The following is a 27,341-nucleotide window of genomic DNA, read 5'->3' on the forward strand; positions in this document are numbered from 1 at the left end:
TTATCCCCAAGTACCCTTCCTAATGTAGTGCCACAATGGCCACCAGGCAGGCTTGTGTCATACAAGCCTCAGCAGATAAAGAACCTAGTCCCAAGGGCTCCAGTGCAAGTTCCAGGACTGACCATTTTGGCCTGTGCCCAGCCCCCACAACCATTCACTGTGTACTGGGGTAATGGGAGTCAGCTGTCAACTCTAGTCAGTCTACTTGAGTTCAGAATGGTCGTGACTCCCCATATAAGGGAGATGTCAGTGTGTGTGATTGACAGAAGGAGGTAAGGGGTAAGACATGGAAAAAGGAAGGGAGCAATGTTAGTAGAAAAGGAGGATTTGGGCAGGCTAGAACACCTAATGTCCATTGGGTCTTAGCAAATCTTGAACTGGCCCAAGAAATATTTTCTAGAGCTGGGTTGTTCCGTCAAGAGGTCCCAGAAAAGCAAATGGGAGGGAAGGTAAGCACAGGTTAATCACAGTGATAACTTCCTTTCCACCTGGTGGTAACTTCCTTTCCACCTTTCCACAGATATCCATATTCATCCACATGGTGGCACTGTAGGAGCACAGCACACATCTCTCTGTTCTGCGTTGTTCTGCCAGCTCTAATTTCACCTCTAAAGGAATATCTTTTTTAATTTACTGATTTAGGAGAGAGAGAGAGAAAAATCGATGTGTTGTTTCACTTATTTATGTATTTATTGGTTGATACTTATATGCATCCTGACCCTGTATACCAAACCCACAACCTTGGTAAACAACGTTCTAATCAATCAACTTAGCTACCCGGATTCACAAAGGCGACTAAAGCCACCAGTCACATGTTGCTATTTGAATTTAAATATAAATTAAAATTAAATAAATTTAAAGATTTGGGTTTTTATTCACAATAGCCACATTTTGAATGCTCAGTCACCTGTGACTCCCATATTGGACAGCTTAGATATGTAACATTTCTGTCATCACATCAAGTTGTATTGGACAGCACTGCTTATTAGCACATTGAGGTGTTACCAGCAATTCGTTGGTATTAAGTGCCCTTCTAGAGAAAGTTACTCGAAAGGAATTGGGTGGGAAATTTTGATAATGACGGGGAAAATGAGAGAAGCTGACTGGGGCTATCCCATGGTCCTCTTTTCATTTCTTTGAGGGGTTCTAGCTCCCTTCAGACTGTCCGGGATCAGCAGCTGGGACAGCCTGTGCCACCACAAAGCTGTAATCCCCGGGGATCCTTTGATCCCAACCCAGCAGAGCAGTGAGTGGTGCTTGGGAGGAAAAGGATGTGAGTGGCTGCTGGTGTCAGCATTTTTAAGGAATATTTCATTTAGAACAGTCAGCACTTTCTGAACCCAAGTATCGTAAGTTGCCACCCCTTGTCATGTACTTGATCGCATCTCAGTGTTACATAAATCTGGTAAAAACTAATTTTTTCCCTTTTTTTTTCTTCTGCAGACCTGTCCCCCTTGGTTCTGTTGTTGTGATCAGTACCCAACTTGATAATATCGAAGGAAGGAAACTGTTTATTTCCTGTGATGTTCGGAGTGTTGATAAGAATACCCTGTACTCAGAGGCAACAAGTAGGAAGCTGCCGCCCCTTTTATTTTGGTTTGGTTTAGTTTGGTTTGGGTTTGGTTTTTGTTGTTGTTGTTGTTGTTGTTTTGCTTTGGGGTATTTGTTTGGATTTAGTTAAATTGTGTTTTTCTGGGTTTTGTGGTGGTGGTGGTGGTCTTTGTTTGTTTGTTTGTTTTGCTTTGGTTTTATAAGTCACACATGCCCAGAAATGTTTAATTCCCTGGCATTCAAAGAGTAAGTTAAGAATAAAGATATTCCTTATACATGCTGGTAGGGAGCTATTTGATGCTATTGATCAAAATCACCAAGTCATGTACCCTTTGGCCCATTTCCAGGGCTTCACGCCACCAGTGTCATAACAGGTGCAAAATTACAGTGCACGTGGCTGTACTGGGTCCCAGCAAGTGTGTCACTCCGGCAATGTTATGTGGAATAACAGAAGATTGGCAAAACACAGATATCCATAGATAGGAGACAAGTTCAAAAGACTACAGCTTATCCGTACTGTATAATGTGTGCCATAAAAAGTACTACGGGATGTTGTGGTGCCACAAATTAGAGTAAGGAAACTCTCCATACATACCATGGAGCCCTCATTGATATACAGGGTCCAGCACAAATAACACCCCCTTTTTATTACAAAATCGCAAGCATGTAACTCTGTAACGTAACCACATCACACTCAAGCACACCATATGACGCTTTAGGTGAAATGTTCAAATTAAAACTATAAAATATTACACCCATATCACTACCCTACCAACCACACTCGAGCAGGCGTTACTTCTGCCAGACCCTGTATGTTGAATGAAAAATACAATATGCAGATGTTATCATTAGTGTAGAAAAAGTAAAAGAGGTTCTTCTCATTCTCTTCCCCTTTTCTTCTTTCCCTTTCACCTCTTCCTTCCGGAATAATTTATTCAAAAGTTATGTAGTCAGGCTTGGTAGGCTCAGGGCGGAGGGGAGGCCAAAGGGAGAGGTGGCTGCTGAGGCCCAGCACCATGTTGGAGCCTGAGTGGAGCACGGAGGGTGTCCACATGGGTGCGTGACCCAGCATAGGGTGTCAGAGCCCAAGTAGGCTAGGCAAGGCTTCTACACAGACAGCGGCGTGGGTGTAGAACCCACAGAGAGAGGGTGGCACCAGTATGGGCTGGCAGTCATGAGAGCCAGGCTTCTCCCTGTCAGAGGAGCGAGTTCCCAGTGTGGAAAGAGAGCAAATGCGAATGAACCCTGTGGTGTGGGTTGGAATTGGAGGTGTTGGACATGTGTGTTTTCCCAGTCTTTTGCTTCTGCAAATAATGCTGTATTGAGTAACTTTATATTGTCATTTTGTACAAATTTTGGCAAATTACTCTCCAATGGTTTAGGAGCAAATAGTTCTTTGTAGTAGTCTCACACGTTTTTTGTAAGCTTGAAATTATTTCAAAATGAAAAATAAGTGGGAGGGAAGTAAACATACCTGTATATATTTGTATTGCATAAACTATTTTAGGAAAGTCACACACATTAATATTGGCTGCCCTTGGCAAGGGAACCAGGTAGGTTGGTTTATAATTATTTATAATTATTTTATACTAAGCTAATCTTTTTATTGGATACATAAACTGTACATATCCTCTTTCAGTTTACAAGTTATCTTTTATTTTCTTTAAGAATTATCTTTTTTATGGACAAAAGTTTTTAATGTTAATTTAGTCATATTAATTAAATTCTTTTCCTTTATGGTTAATGCTTTTTGTGTGTAAGAAATTCATTTTTTTGCCCTGGCTGATGTAACTCAGTGGATTGAGTGCAGGCCTGCAAACCAGAGGATCATGGTTCGATTCCCAGTCAGGGCACATGCCTGGGTTGCAGGCCAGTTCCCAGCAGGGAACCCATGAGAGGCAACCATACATTGATATTCTCTCCCTCTCTCCTTCCCTCCCCCTCTAAAGGTAAGTAAATAAAATCTTTAAAAAAAAAGAAATTCATTGTTTGCCCTAAGCATCAGTTGTTTGCTGGAATAATAGATAAGAGAAGCAGGAAAAAGATTATGAATAATTTGAATACATAAATTTAAAAACTTCATTTCAGACTGTAGTTTATATTTCCTATCTTACCAAACCTTTCAGTGTCATAAAGGGTACCAGATGGCTGAGTTGTAATTTTACTTACTTTCACTTCCCTGACTGTCTCTAATGGAAGTGGCGATGAACCATAAAGTGACCAAGTAGAGGATCTGTTACCTAGGGAAGATATTACAGTATTGAGATAGTCAAAAGTTGATTCTCAGTTTAGCTGAAAAAATAAATCTAAATATGAATCTAAATGCCTTTCTTTGAATATGTACATTTCTATTTAGAGAAGTCCCATCAGGTTAAAGTCAGTTGACTTATCTTCAGGGTTTTTTTTTGTTTGTTTTTTGTTTGTTTAGGCTTATTTATACAGCTGGATCCTGAAAAAAACGCTTGATGTGGAAAGAGCTTCTGATAAGTTTTACTCTACCTGCATAAGGCTCTCCTTCCTCCAGAAGAAAATGTGGCCCCAGTCCTGCTCTGCTCACCCGCTGTTGAGCACCCCATAGGGTGAAGCCTACTAACACTGCCTTCCTGAACAGTCTTCGAATACAACTTCAGGAACTCTATTCCTACCTTGTAAACTTTTTAATGTAAAAACACTTCGTGTGAGAGTATCAGCAATTTTTATGTGTCCTTAGAATACGTGGTTTTCCTGACATTTGAATGGCTCTCCCTAGTGTGATATCTGCAAACTTGGACATTGCAGAACAACAAAAGAAGGAACAAATATGTGTGTGCATATATGCATGTGTGTAATATGTATGTGTGTACATTCATGATCAATAAATGACAAAGCTAACTTTGTTGTTTCTTAACAAACCTTTTTTACTACAGTAGGAAACACAACTAGTTCTTGTGGGAATAGATACCTCAATTCAGTTCTCTTGGATTCTAGGGATCTAGAATCACTGTGCCATCTTTAACATGGGCCATGCAGTTGTACCTTAACCAACAGCTTAATTTACCATCACTTGAAGGAGCCTGGATTTGTTTCCTATATGTCATGATCTATTTAAGCTGCCAAAACAAAATACCACAGACTGAGTAGTTAATAAACAACAGAAATTTATTGCTCATGGTTCTGGAGGCTGGGAAGTCCAAGATCAAAACCCCATTATGGTCACCTTGGTGAAGACTTGCTTTCAGGTTGATAGTGGATGCCTCTCACTGTTCCTCATATGGGGGAAGGGGCTAGGGATCTCTCTGGGTCCTCTTCTATAAAGACACTAATCCCGTTCATGAGGACTCCATCCTCATTACTTAAGCATCTCCCAAAGGCCCCACCTATTAGTACCATCACATTAGACATTAGGGTTTCAACATAAGAATTTGGGGAAGAGCCCTGGCTGGGTGGCTCAGTTGGTTGGAACAATCCCATGTACCAAAAGGTTGGGGGTTCAATTCCCAGTCTGGGCACATACTTATGTTTCAGGTTCAATCCCTAGTTGGCTGCGTACCAGAGGCAACCAGTTGGTGTTTCTCTCCTTCTCTCTCTCTCTCTCTGTTTCTCTCCCCCCACCCCCAATACACCCTAATCTCTCCTTTCTTTTTCCTTTTGCAAGGTGCTTGTCTATCTTTCTCCTAAGCTCAGAGGGCCCTTCTTTTTCTGTAACTTGTTTCCTGAACCCATGCTTTCTGTGGCTCACTTCTTCTACCTCTGCAACTTTCTAAATAAACTTTCTCTTATGGAAAGAAGGAAAAGAAAAAGAAAGACCACAGCAGACAGGCCAGTACAGAGGTGAGTTTGGCAGTTTCCTCTTCTTGGAAATCCTGATAGAGCTTGGAGTGCCAGGGAGCTGCTTGCGCTGACAGCTTTGCCGTTTACATAGCAACAGCCACCCTTTCTTCCCTGTCTTCCTTCTATTTAATCCTGAAATGACAGAGATAGTGGGCTCTTATGACGGCTGTAACAACTTGCTTTTTGTGGACCCATGTGGAGCCTAAGCAGTGAGCCCAGCACTGCTGTCTCATTTCACCTGACAAGTAGGAATTTAGACATTGAAGGTACTTCAATCATTTAGTGAATCTGAACAGGTTTGCAAAACTGCTAAAGCACATCAGAGCTACATTCAGGGCAAAAGAACCTAACTGAAAGAATGCCAGATGGCCAGTTTTTCTTTCTATTAAGTGCGCTCCAGCTCCCTTTGTTATCCACTTTTAGTTTTAATTCTCACACTGGTTCGATCACATCCAGGGTACATTGCAGCATGTGAATGAGACTGCACAAGCCCGGCTGAAAGAAAAGCAGGCGTTCCTAGTAAGGTCAAAACGTTTTCTCTGCTTTGCAGAAGACTGTTCTTAAGCTTCATCAAACTCTGGCATTCTTGCCTTCATCGGGTTGTATTTGGATAAAGTATGTTTGGCCAAAGGCAGCTAAAGAGTCAGAAAGAAGGGAGGTGCAATCAGAACTGTTGCCAGCTCCTCTCTATCACAAGTTTCCTCCATAAACCATGGAGCTATTCCTCCTTGCCCACTATCTCCTTTCTAACAGAGTGGTGGTAGCATTTAGAATGAAGGTTAGGAATCACCCTGACCTGTGTAGCTCAGTTCATTGGGCCTTGTCCCACCAAGCAAAAGGTCACCCGTTCAATTGCCAGTCAAGGTATGTGGATTGTGGGTTCAGTCCCAGACAGGGCATGTACAAGAGGCAACAGATTTCTCCTTCTCTTTCTCACTCCCTTCCCCTGTAAAAAAATAATATCTTTTTTAAAGAAAAGATTGGAAATTGATGTTGTCCACTGTTCAAATATCTTTGAACTATCAGTACAAACTAGGCAGTGAGTTTTTGTCTTAACCACAGGTTTCTTAATTTCTAAGAAGCGTAATAGAAGATAGTCATGTGCAGAAATACATTGTTGGAGGAATAAAAAATGAAAAATATTATCTTTTTTTCTCTAATGGGAAAGCAAGAAGGAAACAAAAGGAAGTCGATAAAACCTTTTTGTTCTGTGTTGAGGAAGCTTGTGTCCCTCATGTTCCTCTGTTTCCCACCCCATCGCCTTCTCGGGATCCCAGCCTTTTCTCTATTCCAGCAGCCAGATTGTTGTTCTGCCTAATAAACAGTCATTGTGGAACCCTAGCCAAATATATATTCTTCCGTGCCAAGTATACAACATTCTCTGTGATAGAGATAATAAGGCAGTTTCTTTCAAATTTAAATCACCAAAAGTCAGTCATGGATTTTATGTCTCAGAGAGGTTGGAAATTTGTGCCCTGGCTGGTGTAGCTCAGTAGGTTAATCGTTGGCCTATGAACTGAAAGGTCTCTAGTTCAATTCCCAGTTTGCAAGAGGCAACCAGTTGATGTTTCTGTCCTTCTCTTCCTCCCTCCCCTCTCTCTAAAAATAAAATCTTAAAAAAATTTTTCTTTTAGCCCTGGCTGGTGTAACTCAGTGGATTGAGCACGGGCCTGTGAAGCAAAGGGTCACCTGTTCGATTCCCCATCAAGGCACATGCCTGGGTTGCAGGCCAGGTCCCCAGTAGGGGACACATGAGAGGCAACCACACACTGATGTTTCTCTCCTACTCTTTCTCCTTCCCTTCCCCTCTCTCTAAAAAAAATTAATAAATAAAATATTTAAAAAAAATTTTAATAGTATTTTTGGTCTGGTGCTACTATTACAAGCTCATAATTACAGGATTGGTTTATTCTTCATCCTAACTATGGATATAAAATTAAGTGGGCTGCAGACAAAAATACCACAAGGAGGAAAAAAACTACAGACTGAAAATCCTCGACAAGATACTAGCAAACTGAGTCAAACAGCACATTTAAAAAGATGACTCACCTGGCTGGTGTAGCTCAGTGGATTGAGCACAGACCTGCGAACCAGAGGATCGCAGTTCGATTCCCAGTCAGGGCACATACCTGGGTTGCAGGCCGTTTCCTTGCAGGCCAACTACCAGCAGGGGACGCATGAAAGGCAACCATACATTGATGTTTCTCTCCCTTTCTCCTTCCCCTCTAAAGATAAATAAATAAATAAAATTAAAAAAAAAAAGATGACTCATTATGACCAGGTGGGATTTATTCCAGAAATAGAAGAGTAGTTTGACACAAGGAAATTAATCAGTGTAATATACCACATTAATAAACAAAACTACATAAACCTCTCAATGGGTGCAGGAAAGGCATTGACAAAATCCAATAGTCTTTCATGACAAATATTCAGAATAAAAACTTCCTTAACATGATAAAGAACAACTAGAAAACTCATAACCAATATCACACTGAAAGGTGAAAAACTAAAAGCCATCCCCCTAAAATCAGGAAAAAACCAAATTCACTTTTACTACTGCTATTCAGCATAATACTAGAAATCCTAGACAGAGCAATTGAGCAATAAAAAGAAAGACATTCAAATTGGAAAGGAAGAAGTATTCGCAGATGACATGATTCTGTATATAGATAATCCCAAAGAATCCATATAAAAAAACTAGAGCAAATAAATGAGTTAAGCAAAATTTAAAGATACAAGATTTCTCTCTCCCTGCTCCTCATCATTCACTTTGAGGAATCCCATGTGAAGAGCATCTCTACAGAGAGGTGCATGTGTTAAGGAGCTGAAGTTTCCACCCCCAGTCTAGTCTTCAGAGAATGCAGCCCCAGCAGCCTGCAACTTCATGAGAGACCCTGAACCAAAACCACCCAATTAATGTACTTGTGGGTTCCTGACCCTCAGAAATAGTGTTGCTAAAATTTGAGGTAATGTAGCAATAAACAGCTAATGAGGATTAGGTAATCTGAATGAGAGTAGCAGGGATGATCCCAAACTACATAATCCTACAGTGGGGGGAGGTAGTACTTGACGATTTTTATGTAGCAGGTTTGCAAGCCTAGTTATTAGACTGATATTAGCAGTGACTGAATTTTCCTCATTGTGTACTGTATTTGTGATAAAAGCATGGGAGTGCTGTTGGAACAAAGCCTTCAAAATTTAAAAACTGGAAACAAATAAATCACAGCATGAAAGACTAAAGACTTGTGATATTTTTAAAAATAAAATAAACCAGAATTGAGGCTCCCAATGCCAGGATTGCCTTTTTAAAATTTTGTTAAGAGAAAATTAAAATAATAGTAATCTCAGCATTTAATCACTAAATACACAAATTCTTACAAAGCTTCTATTAAAAACAGCATATGTATATTTTGAAGTTTCATAGGTTCTAATTCAAAATAAAATATGGAAATGTTAGTAAGGAAAGTGAAACCAAAGTAACCAAGTACAAACCTAACACTGAAAAATCAAAAAGCACTTTAAGCAAGTTTTTAAAATGAAAGAAACAGCTATAATATTTCAAAGTGGTTGAGTCTGTGGAAATGCGAATGGAGCAAGGTAGAGGATATACACTGTTTTTATAATAAATTTTGCTTCCACAAGGCTTGATTCCAAACTTCATGCAAGAAATTACTTTGATAAAATAAAAACTGAATTTTTTTTAAAAAAATGTTCTTGGATCATAACTATTACCGTCAAGAGAGCCTGATATTTTTTTAGATTTTTTATTTATTTTTTAGAGCAAGGGGAAGGGAGGGAGAAAGAGAAGGAGAGAAACATCAATGTGGAAGAGACACATCCATCACACACCCCAATTGGCGGGCTGGCCACAACCCAGACATGTGCCATGATGGAGAATTGAACCAGTGGCCTTTCTGTTTGCAGGACGACACCCAGCCCACTGAACCACACAGGTCAGGACAAAACTGAATTTTTAAAAATATTGAGTATCTCATAGGGATTTGGTGCGTAGAAGAGGAAGTCCACATACCTCACTTAGTGCAGCTCAGAGGAGGTATGCAGTCATTACACGGCATATCCCCAGGGAGAGAGGGAAGTGATCGGACTAGAACACCCTTGCCCTGGGAAGATAAAACTTGCCGAAACTTGGCTTCTATTGCTGCTCATCTAAGGAGACACTTAATCCACGTTTACAGCGTCTGGCTGGTAGCTTGGTCTGCTAGCTCCTCATCTGCCTAGGCTGCCTCGAGAGGGCAGTCCTCTGGCAGCCCACGATCTGTCTCAGTGAAAGGAAGTGGGAGCCTGGGCTTGGGGGCTAGATGCCCTGGGTTCAGGTCCTTTCTGTTCAAGTCCTAACCTTCTGGGCAAGTTAGGTAGCCTCTGAGTGCCCCCATTTCCTCATTTGTGAAATGGAGGTAACATGAGTCCTTATTTTTTAGGACTGCCATGGGAGTTAAATGAGTCAGTGAATGCGAAGCGCGTGTTTTCTGTAATTGTCACTCTTTGCCCACATTGGTTGAGAGTCATGTCAGCACACTTTTGAGCCCACAAGACACAGCAATGTGTTGAGTGTTTGGAGCCCGTATATAACAGGGTGCAGCCAAGAGCAGGGGCCCAAATAGGGATTTGGAACGGGGTCCAGAACTCAAGGTGTCCAGGAAATATTAGTAAGATATATAGGATGTCCTCACCCCTCACTCCCAACAGGTGTGAGTTGGGGGAAAGGACACGTGGAGCAGGAACATGCAGAGCTGTTTTATACAGCCACAGCTTTGCAGCTAACCTCAGGCGTGGTCATTTAACATATCTATAACCCTTAACTGGTTGCTTAGATACGTTAAATAGCTGTGGCCATGCTTTGAGTCAGGGGCATGGAAGTGACTTCCACCCACGATGTAAGGGGGTTGTAGCTCCCCCTGGTTACAGCACCTGTGTGAGAGCTTGGAGAAGATTGGCTCCATGCCATGGGGCCACACCTGCCCAGACTCACTATGGCAGCCCAGGAAAGCTGGAAGAATACAGGAATGCTAGAAGGTGTCACCGATTGTAGGAGGAATTGGAAATGGGGCTGCAGAAGAAGATTGGTGTGGGGATTTAAATCTAGACTCAGCCGCCACTCCAGGGAAGAACCACACAGCTTTGGCAGAGTGGGGACCCTGCAGGTTTGGCGAGAGTGAGGACCACATGGCTTTGGGGTGTTCCCTTTTGCCATGTGGCTTAGGAAGCAGGAGAGACTTTCCCTGGAAGAAAAGGGTGGAAGGACTCTTGCTGGTGGACCATAAGGAGGTGCCACATGACTTTGGATTAACTGGAGATCCTGGCAGAGAGACAGCCGATGATGCCAGGAGCCTGAATCACGGACTTCTACTTCTTTTCCTGAAATACGGTACCCCAGACTAGGGCAAAGGGAGAAGGAAGGACCGTGTGCATCTGTGGGTATCCTAAAAGACTTTAATATTTTAATGAAGACATCAGGTCAGTACTCTAAGTCTGTATAGCTTTAAACAAATATTTCCTTTCCTTTTCACAAATCTCTGGCATTGAGAGACGGTCTTTCCCCTGGCATTTCTCAGAAACGCCAGAGGAAAGGTTTCCATAGCAAACCTAGTGGGGGTTCCTTTCGGTAAAAGTATATCATAACCCCCCTTGGCCCTGTCCTGTAACACATGTATTAAATAAACATAGCTATAGTCAAGGAACTTTAAAGCCGATAGGAGATAAACTCAACTTAGAATCAACAGAGTAGTGCCTGGTGAGTTATTACAGGAAAACATTTTTCCAAGAAAAGTAGCCAGTTCTGGTTTATGTATCACCCACCTTTCTGTCTCCAGTAGTGGAATCTTGTCAGGCCTTCAGGACAGGTAGAGCTAAATCACCCTTTTTCTACCCCCTCACACACCTGCCCACCTTACTACCGATTTATGGCACCTAGAGAATCAGTATGGAAAAGGGGGATTATCTGCATAGGATCCTGGGGGTCTAAAATTCAAAGTTTTAGAATCTTGTCTGGAAGTTCCTAGGTAGCATGGGTGGCAGTACAGTGGGAGGAAAGAGGGCAGATAGAGGCAGGAACAGTGGGCAAGAGGAGGAAAGGGAAGAGCTTTGTGGAATCAGGGCCATAAGCTGGCCAGACTCTAAAACTGGCCCCTTTCAGCCTTTTGGGTGGTGGAATCTGCATGCCCTGGGTGGTCATGTGTGTGACCACAGCTGAAGGCCTGTGTCTGTAGAGCACTGTAGCAGTGGGAACCCAGGCCCACTGGGTTAACAGGAGCCCCCAGAGGTGAGCCTCACTCTTAGGAGAGGAACTTGCTCTTCTGGCCCCACCCACCTGAAAATAAAGGTGACTCTCCTCATGGAACCAAGGATGTGCCTGTGTGGCCACAATAACATCCTAGCAGTGGAATTGCTGGATCAAAAGGCAGATTGACTTTTAGTTTTCTTAGAAAATTCCATACTGTTTTCCGTAGTGGTTATACCAGTCTGCAATCCCACCAACAATGAACTAGGGTCCCCTTTTCCCCACAACCTCTCCAACACTTGTTGTTTGTTGCTTTGTTTATGATAGCCATTCTGACGGGTGTAAAGTGGTTTTAATTTGTGGTTTTAATTTGCATCTCTCTGAGAGCTAGCGATATCGAGCATCTTTACATGTGTCTCTGGATCCTCTGTATATCCTCCTTGGAGAAGTGTCTGTTCAAGTCCTTCACCTACTTTTTTTTTTAAATTTTATTTATTTATTTATCTTAGAGGGGAAGGAGAGAGGGAGAGAAACAGCAATGTATGGTTGCCTTTTGTGCATCCCCTGCTGGTAGTTAGCCTGCAAGGAACCAGCCTGCAACCCAGGCATGTGCCCTGACTGGGAATCAAACCTCGATCATCTGGTTCGCAGGCCCTTGCTCAATCCACTGAGCTACGCCAGCCAGGGCTCTTCACCTATTTTTTAATTGGGTTGCTTGTCTTCTCAGAGTGGAGTTGTGTAAGTCCTTTGTATATTTGTGTGCGCATTAAAAGAGCCAGGCAACTTCTGGAGCCACAGCTGCCAGAGGTGGGAGGGCAGGGAGTAAAGCACTGGGGTCAGCTCTGGCTGTGTGATTCAGTTGGTTAGAGTGTCACCCCGATACAACAAGGTTGCCGGTTCCATCTCTCATCAGGGCACATACAATAATCATCCATGCAACAACAACAACAAAATCAATGTTTGTGTCTCTCTAAAATCAATAAATTTTTTAAAGAATTTTTTAAAAATAAAAGTTTATCTAGAAAAAAGCATCAGGCCTGTGGCTGGTGTTGCTCAGTGGGTTGAACACCAGCCTGCCAACTGAAACGTCCCAAGTTCAATTCCCAGTCAGGGCACATGCCTGGGTTGTGGGCCAGGTCCCCCATGGGGGGGGGGGGCGTGCAAAATGCCACCAATCGATGTCTCTGTCTCTTTCTTCCTCCTTTCCCCTCTTTCTAAAAAATAAATAAAGTCTTTTAAAAAAGAAAAGCAGTGGGGTCCACAGTGTCCAAGAGCCAGGCTAGCTAAGACTAACAGAGGACACCAGGGAGGGAGCAAGATTTTCTCTGCAACAACAAACTCTACACCAGAGCAACTATGACATTGTTCCATTCTGACAAGGCCACCAAGACACAGTGACAATGCCATGTGCCCAGTGCCCAGCCATGGACAGGAGACCTCTCCCTCAAAGGAGACTGTTGACTCCTTTGAGGGAGAGGTCTCCTGTTGGAAAATCTTAGTTTAAGGTAAAAAGTTATGAGCCTAGCAAGTAATGTATATGTTAAAACTTTAGTTTCAGAAACTCCAGATAAGACCCACTCTGGCTCCTGAGAAAACAGCCGACCTCCTGGGACACTGCTAAAGATCACCACCTGGGGACAACTGGAGGCATCCGGGCCTTTGTGTTCCAGGGAGAGACAGACAACCACCCACCTCTGGGAATAGCTAACTGCCCAGGACTGGAATGTTGCAGTTTCTTTCACCTAATCCTCCCTGAACTTCAAAACCCCTCACCATACCTTGTTTATTCCCTGCTATAAAAACCTCGGCCTGGAAAGAAAAAACAAGATGGTCTGTTAGAGTATGAACCCACTATCTTCTCAGATCGATCGATGGCCATCTGAATTAAGTGCTAGTAAAGATTCTATCGCTGTCATTGCTTATTGTGTTTGGTAGTGACGGGCAGCCCAAACCCCAGTGTCTTTTCTGGTTTCAAGACCACATCTCCCAATCTCCCATCCCTGCTGAAGGCCAAGAGCCACAGCCTCAGGAAGGAAGGGCCCTCCCAATGGGTTCTTTCTCTGTCTTCATAGACAGAGACCGAGGCAGAGCCCCAGAGCTAGACACTCCTGAACAGCTCAGTTTCCAGGAAGGAACCCATGGTCAGGCAGTTTAATATGAAACTTTTTAAAAGATTTATTTATTTACTTACTTACTTACTTACTTACTTGCTTATTTTTAGAGAGACGGGAAGGGTTGGAAAAGGAGAGGGAGAGAAACATTGATAACAGAGAAATATCAGTTGGTTGCCTCTTCAAACCTTAATCTTGCCAGGGCCTTCAAAGATTGGAATACCAACTGTACATTCCCCAGAGGTATGACGACAGAGCCTCCCAGCCCCCAGGGAGGAGGAACCGGTTTTTCAGACGCCAACCTTTCTGGCCTGTGTTTGGGGCTCTGGCAACTCTTGCGAAAGATGAGAAGAATTTGGAGAGAAAAACTGACCTCCCCCACACCACTACCTGGAGGCCGGAGGACCGGCTGTGGAGATGGGAGGTGGAGAAGGGCGGCTACAAGGAGGTTAGCAGGGAAAACTGCCCCCAAAAGGGGAGGGCTCCTAGCTTAGGGGCTGGAGGTGGGAGAGCCCTAGGTGGCTTCTCTGTGAGGGACAGAGTTCAGGCTCCTCCAGGAGCCACTTGGGAGGTGAATCTCCTAATGAGCATCTCCTTCCACTGCTCCCAAGGCCTGGTGGTGCCTCCTTTCTCCTTCAGCCTTCACAGGCCCTTGCCACACCCTAGCCCCTCCTGTGACTCATCAACAGAAGTGATGCCCCATCAGGGCTGCAGAACTTAGCTCTGTACCGTCTGATTATCCTGTGTGGACACACGCTCCGCCACAGGATGCCCCTGGCCCTGAGGAAAGGGGACAGGGATTCCAGGCACTCAACGGCAGCTGGGTGCTGCTCAGAGGGTGTCCACACTCAGAGGATTTGTGAGCTTTGCCCCTGACTGGTTGAACAGTGACTGAAACCCTATATCAGAGTTTTCAGGAGACAGAGGGGCTCAGGAGATCGTGGGGCTGGTATTAATCATTTAATATGCTTTTAAAAGGAATGTGACCTTACCTTGTACCCCAAGCTGGTAAAGCAGATGTGCCAGTGGCACCATGTGGCCTTTCCACTGGTTTGGAGAAGCCACCTCTTCAGTGATTGTCTGGGTTTGAGGAAAAGGGGATTTCAGACCTGGCAATGCCTGTGCCCCCACCCTGAGTGTGTGCACACACACACACAAACACACACCCTGCAGGATTTGTCACTTTCTGAGCAGAGAGGTCCTGACTCTGCTCTCAGGGGCTCACAAACAGGAACTCAGTTCCAGCTGAGCTGTGGCAGGGGCTCTCACGTTTCTGGGGGCAACTCATGTTCCCCTCATTCCTGGCACATTCTCTGTCCCTGTACAAACCCCTCCATCAGCCTAGTAATCACACAGGCAGTGGCATTGGGAGCCAGCACTTGCTATCAGCTCCCTGTTCCCTCTGCACACGAGCCTCTGCCCCAGCCCTGCCCTTCCAGGCAGGGACACCACCAGTCCAGCCACCCAGGGCCCCTTTGGGCAGAGTACTAAGCAACCACATTTTCTACCTCCATGCTGTGCCCCACACTCAGTGAAGACAGTGAAGACAGCCTTTTCCCTGTGTTGGTTATAGTCTGAAGCTCAGTTTCTGCTCTTCCCCAAGCATCCCAATTAATACTTCCCATCCGAAATCAAGACCCAAAACCTTAGAAACTGGATGAAGCAAAAACCCTGAGGCAGCATACAGCCAACTGGCTTCGACATGTGAGAGTTATTTTCCTTTCCAAAGGGCCCACCCAAAAGTGGGTGTTGATGTTGTAAACTGAATCTTAGGAAGGTCCCCCCAAAAAGGAACCAGGAAAAGACAGCTGATCTGGGAGCAGAGAGACTAGATCTGGGCACACAAGCAACAGACTTGGGAAGAATAATGGGAGGAAAGGGACTGTGTGGCGCAATCAGCAGCCTGCAGCACAAGATCCAGCTGGAGATGTTTGCTTTGGTTCATGCAATATTTTTTTAAAGATTTTATTTATTTATTTATCTTTAGAGGGGAAGGAGAGAGGGAGAGAAACATCAATGTATGGTTGCCTTTTGTGCATCCCCTGTTGGTAGTTAGCCTGCAAGGAACCGGCCTGCAACCCAGGCATGTGCCCTGACTGGGAATCGAACCGCGATTGTCTGGTTCACATAGAAGTCTGGATTTGGGCTGGCTTTTCTTGAAAAAGTAGGGAAACTGGCACTAGGCGTGTCCTGCATCATGACAGCTCCTGAGTGAGGCTGAGCCAGGGCTGACTACTCTGTGTACGCCCACTTTTCCCCTCACTCTCTGTTGTGCACAGCTGCCCCCACCCAGCCTGACCCCTGACCCTTAGGTCATAATATCAAGAAACTGAGTTTCCCTGAGGGCCAGGTTAGCCAGAGCAGAGTATAAAGGTCAGCCATGGACCGAGAGGCGAATGGGCAGTCTGGGAGCCCTCCAGCAATCACCCTGGGTGAGCCTACAGGGCCAGGCTTCAGGAGGAATTGAGTTCACAGAGGGCTAAATAGCAATAGCATCTAGGGAGGACCACCATGGAAGTTCCTTTCAGGTGGGGGCCATCCCAACAGAATGACCTGGAAGTGCAGCCCACCTCACGGGAGCTCCACCACATGTCCAGAACGATCTGGAAAGACTAAGTGCTACAGCATAGTCAGCCTTGTGAGAAAAGGAAACTCCAAGGAAAGAAGTGACGTGACTTTAGACTTGGGAGCCTAATAAAAGGGAGAAAAGGCTGGGACCATGAAATGATTGCTGCACCTACCAAGGCCTTAGTTACTCCTGTTGCTTCTCTCCACGCCAAAGAAGTTTCTAGTTCAGTGGTGTGCTAGAACCAGTTCCTACAAACTTGCAGGAGCCAATTGTGCACATTTCTTCCCAACTTCACAGTGAGTGTCAGTGGCTTCACACTGGTAGCTTGAAATCAGCCACTCCAGAAATATTTATACCACAGAAATTGGCAAATGCTACCAATTAGAGCTTCCTCCCTGCAAAGAGCTGGTTGTTGACTATTTACCAGCACATCACTGCCGGTTCCCCTGTGCACCCCCTGGCCGGTCAGATCCAGGGTGTGTTTCTGGAAATATTTAATATCTCAGCAAGAGGAGCCCCCAGACTCAACATTGCCCAGAGATCCCAAACTGGAAATGGACCAGGCAGGCAACAAGACTAGCCTCTTCTTTTCTGATTGCTTCCCCAGAGAGCCCAAGTCTGGGGAGACACTTTCTTTTCTCTGGTTTTGTTTGATCTCTTTGAGTTCACAGAAGAATCACTGGGCCAGAGCCCAGGTAATAGAAACCACTCAAGGCACTAGCCAAGCACCTTCCCATCTTTCTGGATAGCTGACCTCCCAGTCTACATCTAGAAAGGGATCACTGTTGCAGGGAGAATCCACAAGATCTGTGAAACAGTGGGAAAAGAGTCAGAAAAGGGGAAGAGTGCTTTCTCCACAATTCTAACGTTTCTCTCCCAGGATGGCCTTCACCGGCCTCCTCCATGCTCCTCCAGCTACCCAAATCAGGGCCTCATCCACGGTTCGGCCATCACCGTCAATGTTCTCTCGGACGCTTTGTTTCTAATTATCTTCAATTGGCCATGCTCTTGAACACATTATGTCTGCTCTCAGTACCACAGATCTAGCCAGACCTTCATTTCTTTTCCTTTCTCTCTCTTGGACTCTCTTCCCTCCCAGCTGGGAGATGACGGTTGATCCCCTCAACCACCAGTCAGCTCCTTCAGTTGCCCTGTATTCCCCTAGACCAGAGCCTCCAGCCAAACCTTGGTAATTACCAACTCAAGGAAAATAAGAGTTACACAAGAAAAGAAATAGAACTATAATATGTGCTAAGGCCCAGAGCAAAATGGACATAACTCATAATGATGTAAATATTTGAAAGCTGATTTAACCAAAAAATTGTGAAACAACTAAAGTGGGAAGGTATCTATGAGAAAAATTTTGTGTTTCTCCCTCACCCTCCACACAACACTTCCGACACCAGATGTGGGAGTTATTCCCCCACAGCAAGTAATTCTCTGGGATTCCGGCTGGACGCATGCCCCACATTTTAATTCTAACACTAACCAGAATAAGTGCAGACCCACGACTGAGTTGACATCATTTCAGATGCCAACTAAAAGTAGTAGGTCCCTGGGTTACCCACAACTTCTGTCTGACTTGGCTACAAATCGGAGGTCCCACCATCCTTGGATTCAATCATTTGCTAGAAGAGTTCACAGAACTCAGAGAAACACTTACAGGTTCTCCACGGAGCTGGGGTTTGCCATCCTGGAAGCTCTGTAAACCCCATACTTTGGGGATTTTGTGGAGGCTTCTTCACAGAGGCGTGATCAATATTAACTCCATCTCCAGTCTCCTTCCCCTTCCTGCAGGAGGGAAAGTGAAACTAAAAATTCCAAGTTCCTGATCATGGCTTGGTCCTTCTGGTGGTCAGCTGCATCCAGGAGCCCACCCAGAGCCCTCTCCTTAGAACAAAAGACACTCCTGTCACCCAGGGAATTCTAAGCCATCCAGGAGTTCTGTGCCAGGAACACGGGGCAAAGACCAATCATTTTCTATTGTTTCCCAGAAGGTGTGACTCCTCTAGTCAGGCAACAAGAGATGGAGATTTCACTGGGATGTACAAACTGCAGAGAAAATCTGGCCACAGAAAGGGTGATAACCCAGCTCCCAAGTGGCCCTGAGGCAATGAAACAAGAATTTCCTTTCCCAGGTACAACTACTGACTCGGGAGAATAGCCCGTGCATCTCCCCTGGGCAGCCTTTCTGAGATCAGCTCCCAGTCTTTGAGGGTCCCTGTGGAGATTTGACTCTCCCCTTTCCCTCAGACTCCTCTTGTCTCCTCCTCAAGTCTTATCTTCCAAATCAAGAACCTCCCTCAGAGGCAGGCAGAGGGAATGAAGAAATACCCAGTACCCTGGAGACACCAGACAAGCCAGAGGGCGCGGGGCGTCAGCTCCAGCTGGCTGAGGCTGCTGCGGAGGAATGAAGATGCACCCTTGCCAGATCTTCCCAATTACCTGGAGATCCTTGACCCTTTGCTTTGTATGAAACTCCCTGTTTTAGTGTTGACAACTAATTCACATATTTTTGGTTGGACCCAGAACCGGGATAGATTTTAAAAAACTGGTTCCTCCAGTCTTTGAGGAAGTCTCATTCAAAGCTTCATAAGAGATAAGGAAAACATTTATACTCTAGTCTTCTAGGGCAGCCGAATCCAGAAAGTGGGACAAGACTCTTAAACTTCCACGTTAAATCGGTTTGCTCTTTCAGAACCCGCCAACGTGTCATCACCATTATTATTCTTATAATTCTGCATTTGTACGGTTCTGACCTTTAGAATATGCTTTATCCTAGTGAACTAGAAACGGGGACTTTTACTTGAAAACTGGCAGTTTTAACTGAAAAGGAGAAACACCACCAGAAGAAAAAAAGTCCACAACCTTGCAAATGCTGGCTGAGCACTGCCAACCCCCAACTCAAACCTACCTCTTTTCCAGGCTTAGCAGGGACAGTTTCCCCTGCCCCCCTCCATGCCTCCCCTCACCCTCAGCACTTTCTGTTGCCATCGTCCCCTCCCTGGAGTTTCCAAAGCCATGGAGGACCCTTGCTAAGCTGCTTCCTCCCACATGATTTTCTGTTCTCCGCTCCAAGTCCTTCCCCTCCCCGTCTATCCCTGCTGGAGACCAGCAGGTAGGGGATTCCCCGTGCTGCTTTTTGCCTGGCTAAGGGCTCTGGGTTGGTTTTCTGAGTCCCAGAATGGTAACCAAGATTTGAGAGCACACACCAACATACACTGACACACCACCAACACCCTATAATCAAGAGACAGGCTTCCTTTATCTTTCTGGGAATTCTTCTGGGTTCTCCCCCCAGAACTCCAGGGCAGCTCTCCAAGCCTCCGTGTACTCTTTCTCTGTGCATATTTTAACATGTTTTCTTGCTTCTTTAACAAATACTTCTTTCTGGACTCAAGCCAGCCCTGCTACGTACACACTCTTGCCCTAACTGCATCTGCCCCTCCCCAAGCCCAGGGTGGGGCTAAGGCCCCAAGCACCTGTGGGTGTTTTTCAACCAACCTGGTCTTGTCTGGCCTCCTGCAGTGGAAGGTTGCAGATGAAACCTTTTGTGACAGAAAGGGGGAGGCCTGTCTGAGGGCTGGCTGTGCAGGCCCCAAGGTGCTGCTGAAAAGTGCTCTCACCCGTGGCTTCCTCAAGACTCAGGCAGCAGCCCTGCCAACTGGACCCCAGAGCTCAGCCATGATAAGAAGAGGCCTCCAAGGTGCAGCAAGACTCAGCCACCACGGAGCCCTTCCTGGTGCCCCCCGCATCCTGCCCAGACTCAGCCCTGCCTCAGCATTCGGATCCTCCACGGACTCCCTGGTGAGTTCCCAGCTCAGCCAATGGACAGCCCTTTCCCTGGGGGCCGAGGACGTAAGGAACACCCCAAATCTCCTCTTCCTAGATTGTGGCCAGGGCAGGTGGACACGTGTTAGGGAACTATTTGATTTGGCAAAGGGAAGATGCTCTGGGGACACCAAGTAGCCTAGATCAAAAACTAAGACCACCAGGACATTGTCGTACTCGCCTGAATTGTGTGTGGCCATCCAGTGAATCACTCTCCTCCTGCTGCGGCTGAGCTGGGGCATCCCCAGTGGGAGGACCCTGTGTGTGATCTTGGCAAGCCCCTGGCTTACTGCCCACAGCTGTGATTGCTGCATGTGAAGCCATAGGGGATCTCTCATCCCACCTGGCATTCAAAACCCATTTGAAAGGAGCCACCCTGCTGGGGCAGGCCCACAGCTGTGGACAAGCTGGAGTAGTCCGAGGGGGAGAACTGGTAACCACGGTCCTCACCAACTGTGGTCAGCCCCCAGGGAAGACAGTCTCTCAGAAAGGGCTCTAGTCTGACCAACAGCTCTCACACTCACAAGCTTGGCAGCCTTACCATATTTCCTCAGTTTCTCCATCTTTACAGTGGGGTTAATCCTGGCAATTCACAGCTTCAAAGAACAGCTCACAGGTTTTAAAACAGGATAATTGCCAGGCACAAACCACAAGCAACATGCCCCTAATTGTCAGCCCCGATTCCTTTTCTCCCCTTACTTTGTGCCTTAAGGTCTCCTAGCCCAGTCACCCAAACCCCCTGCAAGGAAGATGGGCATTTCCCTCAGGTCACCACTGGTGGAAGGGATTAAGGAAACCAAGAATGCAGGAGCACACTAGTCTAATCTCCCTGACTTTTCTCACTCAGGTCTCAAAATTCTGCCTAGAGAGGACAGATTTAAAGGATTATGCCCTTCCGAATGCCAGCTGGTGTCCGGACATGCTGAGCCTGTACCAGGAATTTCTGGAGAAGACTAAGGCCGATGGCTGGATCAAATTGCCTTCCTTCAAGTCCAACAGAGATCACATCCAGGGGCTCAAGCTCCCATCTGGGTTAGCAGTCACCTCAGGTAAGGCCTGGCCTGAGAAGGTTCATCAGCACAGCTGTCCCAGCCCACTGGAGTCAGGTCAGCCAACCCCTGCCCCTGTGTTCAAAGACACGGGGGAAGGAAACTCACAGCTCCTGACTCTCAGCCAGAAGTTTTTTTGTGTGTTTTGGTTTGTTTTGTTTTGTTTTGTTTTTTTGCTAACTCCTCCCCTTGTGCTACAGCCCCAGACAGGGAATGCATCCTCTGGTTGTCTGGGCTCTCTCCTCCCATCTGAAAAGAGCTTACCCTAGACGCCCCACGGGAGAACTGCCATCTCAGACCTCCACCCTTTGGCTTCATCCCAAATCCTCCTCCCCCAGCCCAAAAGGCTTTGGGGCCCCTCCGGCACTGCAGGCCCTGCCCACATCAATGCTCTGCTAGGCCCACACTGACTCTCCTGAAATACCCACCAGAGTGACAGTTTTCTACCTCCATATTTTTGCTTGTATGTGTGTGTGCGTGTGCCTGGGTGTAAGCAAGTGTGTGTCCATGTTTTCTTGACTCTCATTCATGTGTATGTTTTTCCTGCCCAGTGATGAATGGATGGTATGATACACAGACTACCCTTGGGTTTATGGCACAAAAAAAGCAAGGGCACCAAAATAATTTTTGAAAGAAGTTGGTACCCATCCAAAAAGGATATAGTTGTAGTTGTCTTTGGCGGGGTGGAATCAGAATTTGGGTGAGCTTTTCTGCACTTATTTTGCTGTTTAGTATTGTTGTTATTTTGAATTACTATAGATGAATCACGTGAGTTGCATTTTTAAATTTTCAGTGTATAGAGTCTGTTAAAGTCCTGACCTGATCCCGATCCTATACCCACCCTTAGCCAGGGAGCTTCCTGCATGTTTCTCCCTCCAGACCCAGGGCTTCCTGAGGACATGGCTGTGCCTCTGGTCTCTGATGGAAGACTCCTGGGTGTGGAGCCTGGGCGTCCTCTGGTTCTCTCCTTGACCCTGTGCCTGACTCAGGCCTCAACCCCGTGGTGCTGAATGACTGGCACCCCATCCTTGCCCTGTGCACTCCCTCCTCCAGCTGCTCCAATGCCCATCTCTCCCCAGACAAAAGTGACTGGCGCCTCTTCACCAGGTGCATCCCAGTGGAAGGACGAGGCTATGAGTATGTCATCTTTTTTCATCCATCCAAGAAGAAGTCCATCTGTCTTTTCCAACCAGGCCCCTACTTGGAGGGGCCCCCTGGGTAAGGCTACAGACAAGGCTGAGGTGGAAGTCCTTGGCTGCTTCTGGGGCTTGGCTCAGCAGGTGGATGGGGCACACACCAGGCCCTGCGACTACCTCTCCCTAAGGAGCTGGGTGGGGTTGCACTAGCCTGCAAGGACATTTGAGTCACTGAACCCAGTCCAATTGTGTGGATAAAGGAGAGGCTCCTTATCTCCCTCCCAGCTGCAGGAATTCCTCCTAAGTGCAAGAATTTTCCAGTTAGAAGGGGTTTTACAGGCCACTTTGAGAAGGATGTGGCGAACTTGGAAGAGGAGCCAGGCCTCCAGTCCTGTTCTGCCACTGCCAGCCTTGGAACCTCAAGCAAGCAATTTAACCTCTGGCTCTCAGTCGTCTTACATAAAACCTGGGGCAATAGTACCTACCTACCAGGGTGGCTGACAGATATATCATGGGCCTATGTGCTCATCAACCATAAAGCACAAAACAGCTATCACACGCCATCTATCCACACTTCGTGTTTTACCCACAGGCAAACTGATGCACACCGAGGTAAGAGAACTTAACTTGCCCAAGGTAACACAATGCAATCAAGGTCAGATGCAGGACTCTAGTCCAGGAAGTGGGGCTCCAAGTCCATTGCTATCTCTCCACTGCATTCTACTGCCTCTAAACTTGGAAGGGAGCTAGGAAAGACCCCACTCTGGACATAAATACATCCACAAGGAATATCAGGGTGGCTTTGGCTGGGTGGCTTGATTGGAGCATCGTTCCACACACCAAAAGTTTCCAGATTCAATTCTTGGTCAGGGCACATACCTAGGTTGTGGGTTCGATCCCTGGTCAGGGTGCATACAGGAGGCAATGGATCAATGTTTCTCTTTCACATCGATGTTTCTTTCACATTGATGTTTCTCTCTCCCTCTCTCTCAAATCAATAAACATATTCTCAGGTAAGACTTTTTTAAAAACTGTTTTAAATCAGGCTGTCCCTGAGCCTCTTGCCTAAGGCTAGTGAACCACCCAATCCATAATTTTCTCCCAGTTCCTGCTTTGGGCAGTCACTGAAGGTTGTTGGGATTGCTGGAATTCCTGCAAGGGAGACAGAGGAAGGAGAGATAAGAATAAGCTTCAGGGTCCCAAGGCCTGAGAAGGACCCAACTGTAGTAAAAAAGAATTCACAGAGTTTAGTGGATGTCAGCCCTCCATGGGTGGTGGGTTCAGACTGCAGCCCTTGGCACCTTCCGTGGAGACACTGATTTCCACACTAGTGTATGCAGACCCAGAGAACAAGGCCAGAGCCCTGCCCAGGTCAGGGATCCCCTGCCTTCTGAAGAAGAAGACCTCAAGGAGGCGGGGATGGGGGTTACGTGTGGCTGGCTTTTATTGGAGGACCATCCCACCCTGAGGTCAGTGTACTTCAGGGGTCCAGAGAAGAGATTACTACTGAATTAGAAAATCCCAGTTCAGTCTACCTCCTGTGCAGGGAAAAACACAGTTCTTCCGTCTTTCTTTCCCCTGTGTCCCCATACTGCTCACACAGAACGCTCCACTTCTGACACTTCTGGCCACCAAATATGTGGAGGTTCTTCCCTCCCACACCAAGCAATACTCTGGGACACCAGTGAAGTATCCCACAATTTACCTCAATTCCAACACTGTCTACCTGGACAGAGTGTCAGATCCCACAGGTTAAGGACTCAGTCCTACATGACTGCCCCCCTTCAGATGCCAATCACAAGTAGTAGGTCCCCAAGTTACTCATAACTTCTGATTTGGCTACAAATCTGAAGTTCCCACAATCCCTTCCCAGGGTTTGATTGGTCTGCTAGAGTGACTCAGAGAACTCAGGGAAACATGCTCACCAGTGTATTAGAGGATTTGGTAAAAGAGACAGGTGAACATTCAGATGGAGAGATGTGTGGGGTAAGGCTTAGGAGGGTCCTGAGCACAGGAGCTTGTCTTCGTGGAATTGGGGTGCATCCCCCTCCCAGTGTGAGTGTGTTTGCCAGCCTAGAGGCCTCTGGACTCCGCACTTTTGGGATTCCATGGAGGCTTCCTTATGGAGGCCTGATTAATCATTAACTCCATTTCCAGTCCTTCTCCCTTCTCAAGAGAATGTGGGGGTGGGGGGCAGGGAAGGAGGCAGGGCAGAAAAGTCCAAGCTTCGAACCATGCTTGATCTTTCTGGTGACCTGGGGTATCCAGGAGACATCTGCCTAATGAAAGATTCCTATCCACCTGGAAATTGCAAGGGTTTCAGGAGCTATGTGCCAGGCTGGGGGCAGAGACCAATCTGTAAGTTTTCTATTGTCTCACAAGTACCCACCCCGCCCCTAGGCGAGGAGAGGTAGGCTGCTGACTGGCCAAGAGCCGCCCTGCAGAATTGAGGCACTTGCCTATGGTCTGGCCTGGCCAGTGAGGGCAGTGTGGGGAGGGAAGTGACAAGAAGTGGATATGAGGCTTTGAAAACATTACCTCAACTAATCTGATAAGAATGTTTTTTCACAATTCGTCCTGGAAAACTAGGGCTCAGAAAGGTTTAACAGGTTGCCCCAGATCAAACAGGAGTCACACCAGGTGGGTGTGGCTCCATGGCGAGCCTGCTGGTGGGAGGAGCTGTAGCACAGGTAACCCATGTGATACAGCCCGGACAGGTGCCTGGGTCCATGGAGAATTGGAACTGTGCTTTTGAATGCCAGAAACTCGAATCTGTGTTGTGTTATCTGCATTCTAAAGCCAGGTGCCTTCCAGTCGTCCCCAACTTAACCAACAGTGAAGTAGCATTGGTCAGCCTACAGAGAACAGTTTTCTGCACTTCAAATGACCAGACGCTGGCCACACCCTGTGAAGGGGGTCCTGGGCTTTCTCAGGCAGCGCTGCTCGGGAGTCCCCTTTATCGGCACTTTATGTCATAAGTTTGTGTCATAAGTTAGCTTTCACAGTTACCTGTCTTGAAAATGTGGGCTCAGGCCCTGGCCAGTGTGGCTCAGTTGCCAAGCAAAAGGTCACTGCTCCAATTTGGGGGCGCCTAAGAGAAGCAACTGATCAGATTGATGTTCCTCTCCCTCTATTTCTCTCTCCCTTGCCTTGTCTCTAAAAAAATTAACAAACAATATTTTTTTAATGTGGGCTCAGCACTGGCTCATAAGGTGGAGCTTGCCTGTTCCTCAGAGACTAAGCCAAACAAGTCTGGGGTTTTCCTTCCCCTCTGTGAGTGTGCCCCTCAAATTCTGGCAATTGCTACCAGCAATTAGGTGACGAATCAGAAACATGCTTTCCTATTAACTCTATCAGGGGAAAAAAACTTTTTTCCTGGTGAAATGAAATAATTCATTGTACCTAACACGCTGAAGCAACAGTTGATTTTGACTGATTCTATTAGGTGGGATCCATCTCCGGGTCCTTGGTCTCCCCGGGAAAGGCAGAGGCGGGGTGGTTCTGCCTCAGGGTGGGGAAGGCACAGGAAACCAGTCTGCCCAGTGCTGCAGCCCAGCCTTGCTCCCCACCCCCACCCCAGGTTTGCCCACGGCGGGTCCCTGGCAGCTATGATAGATGAGACCTTTTCTAAAACTGCCTACCTGGCTGGAGAGGGGCTGCTCACACTAAGCATCAACATCAGGTTCAAAAAGTAAGTACAGCTCCTCACAGTGCTGGCCAGTGGTGGTTCTTTTAATCCTGGGGAGTGGCTGTCCTGGGCAGGGCGGGTACGGGAGCCCCGCCCGTCTGTCACCTTCCCCAGTTCTGGGAGCTGGCAGGCGGGTCCTGAGCCCAGAGCCACCATAGTCCTTGAGGCAAGGTGGGATGAAGAGAATGATGGGGGATGAGAGGGGTGAAGGAGCAAGGGCCAGGGGTTTGTATGAAGGCTGAACTAAGCCTTCTCCTCTCCCAGCTTGATCCCCGTGGGCTCTCTGGCTGTACTAAACATTGACGTGGAAAAGATTGAGGACCAGAAGCTTCACATGTCCTGCATCACCCAGAGCAGAGACCAGAAGACCATCTATGCCAAGTCCTCAGGTAAAGAGGTCCTTCAGCACCAGGCCCTGTCCTGCCACAACCAGCCCCGGAACAAATGGAAGAAAGAATACTAAGGATCCAGTCCCAAGCTGAGGTCCTGCTTTTCAACCTGGGATTGGATGCCTGCTGTAGACAGGGTGAAGTGAGGGACAGACCAACTACGATTTGTTTTTCCGATGGCTGATTGCCCAGCTTATACTGCAGGACAGGACCCAGGAGCTGGGCAACTGAATGCAAATGCTCAGAGTGCCCCACCAAGCTCCTGCCATCTCTGCCCTCATTCCTGCCACCCCGTTCGCCCTTCTCTTGCAGGTGTTTTCTTTCGGCTGCAGCTGGAACAGGAGTAGCAGTCACTCTACCTTCAGGAGAGCCTTCCTCTGTCCAGCCTGCCTGGGACCCACTGCAGGGCAGGGAGGGCTCCCCAGGGAAGCCACTGATGAGGTGAGGGAGGGGGCACTTTCCTCTGAGCAAATAAAGCCTCACAACCCCACTCTCAGCCCAAGACGCTTCTGTAGTTGTAAGTCAAAGTCCTTCCAGGGCCTCCCACACACCCACCTTCCCAATCAGCACCAATGGAAGAGATTTACTGAGCCCCTGCCAGGCACCAGCGCTAAGTCAGGCACTAAACACACAGCCATGAAAAGAGCGGACCCACGGCCTTGAGGTGCAGCCGGAGCTGAGTCACAGAGCGCCCCATTGGTTCTCCTCTCCACCTCGGCCCCTGGCATGGGTGCAGTGCAGACACTGGGGCGGACTGTCAGTTTTACTCTATGAAAGTGGTTTTTTAAAAAAGGCTTTCTAGAGGAAGCTGTTCTGAAACCAAGTCTCAAAAGCTAAGTGGTGTTCTCTAGGCAGGCGGGGGACGGAGGATTCTCCAGGAGGAGGGAACAGTAAGAGCAAAGGCACAGAACAGTGAGAGAGCACAGTGACCTTGGGGGAAAAAAAAAAACGGCAAGGAGTGGGTGGGGC

General features: G+C 46.8%; 2 protein-coding genes across 4 annotated transcripts in view; both read left to right on the top strand.

Moving 5' to 3' along the window:
• Positions 1-4,331, top strand: part of THEM4 (thioesterase superfamily member 4) — a 39,900-nt gene extending 35,569 nt beyond the window's left edge. The window contains exons 5-6 of the mRNA XM_037060349.1: positions 1,444-1,568; positions 3,980-4,331. Coding sequence (XP_036916244.1) covers positions 1,444-1,568; positions 3,980-4,017 — 163 coding nt within the window. The 3' untranslated portion in view covers positions 4,018-4,331. The remainder of the gene's footprint in view (positions 1-1,443; positions 1,569-3,979) is intronic.
• THEM5 (thioesterase superfamily member 5) lies at positions 1,494-26,868 on the top strand. 3 transcript variants are annotated; one of them, XM_037060347.1, is made up of 7 exons: positions 1,494-1,568; positions 19,808-20,086; positions 20,958-21,159; positions 22,239-22,377; positions 25,876-25,986; positions 26,248-26,372; positions 26,685-26,868. In XM_037060347.1, the coding sequence occupies exons 1-7, from the start codon at positions 1,524-1,526 to the stop codon at positions 26,717-26,719; spliced, it is 936 nt and encodes a 311-aa protein (XP_036916242.1). In that variant the 5' UTR covers positions 1,494-1,523; the 3' UTR covers positions 26,720-26,868. The 3 variants fall into 3 exon arrangements, with proteins under 3 accessions (XP_036916242.1, XP_036916243.1, XP_036916241.1); XM_037060346.1 differs by lacking the exon at positions 1,494-1,568 and having other exon boundaries at positions 18,038-20,086; XM_037060348.1 differs by lacking the exons at positions 1,494-1,568; positions 22,239-22,377; positions 25,876-25,986; positions 26,248-26,372; positions 26,685-26,868 and adding an exon at positions 22,039-22,188 and having other exon boundaries at positions 18,023-20,086.
• The last annotated feature ends 473 nt before the right edge of the window (positions 26,869-27,341 follow it).

Source organism: Sturnira hondurensis, unplaced genomic scaffold, assembly GCF_014824575.4.
Source record: "Sturnira hondurensis isolate 20B ecotype Veracruz unplaced genomic scaffold, ASM1482457v3 Scaffold0011744, whole genome shotgun sequence".
Classification (NCBI taxonomy): Eukaryota; Metazoa; Chordata; class Mammalia; order Chiroptera; family Phyllostomidae; genus Sturnira; species Sturnira hondurensis.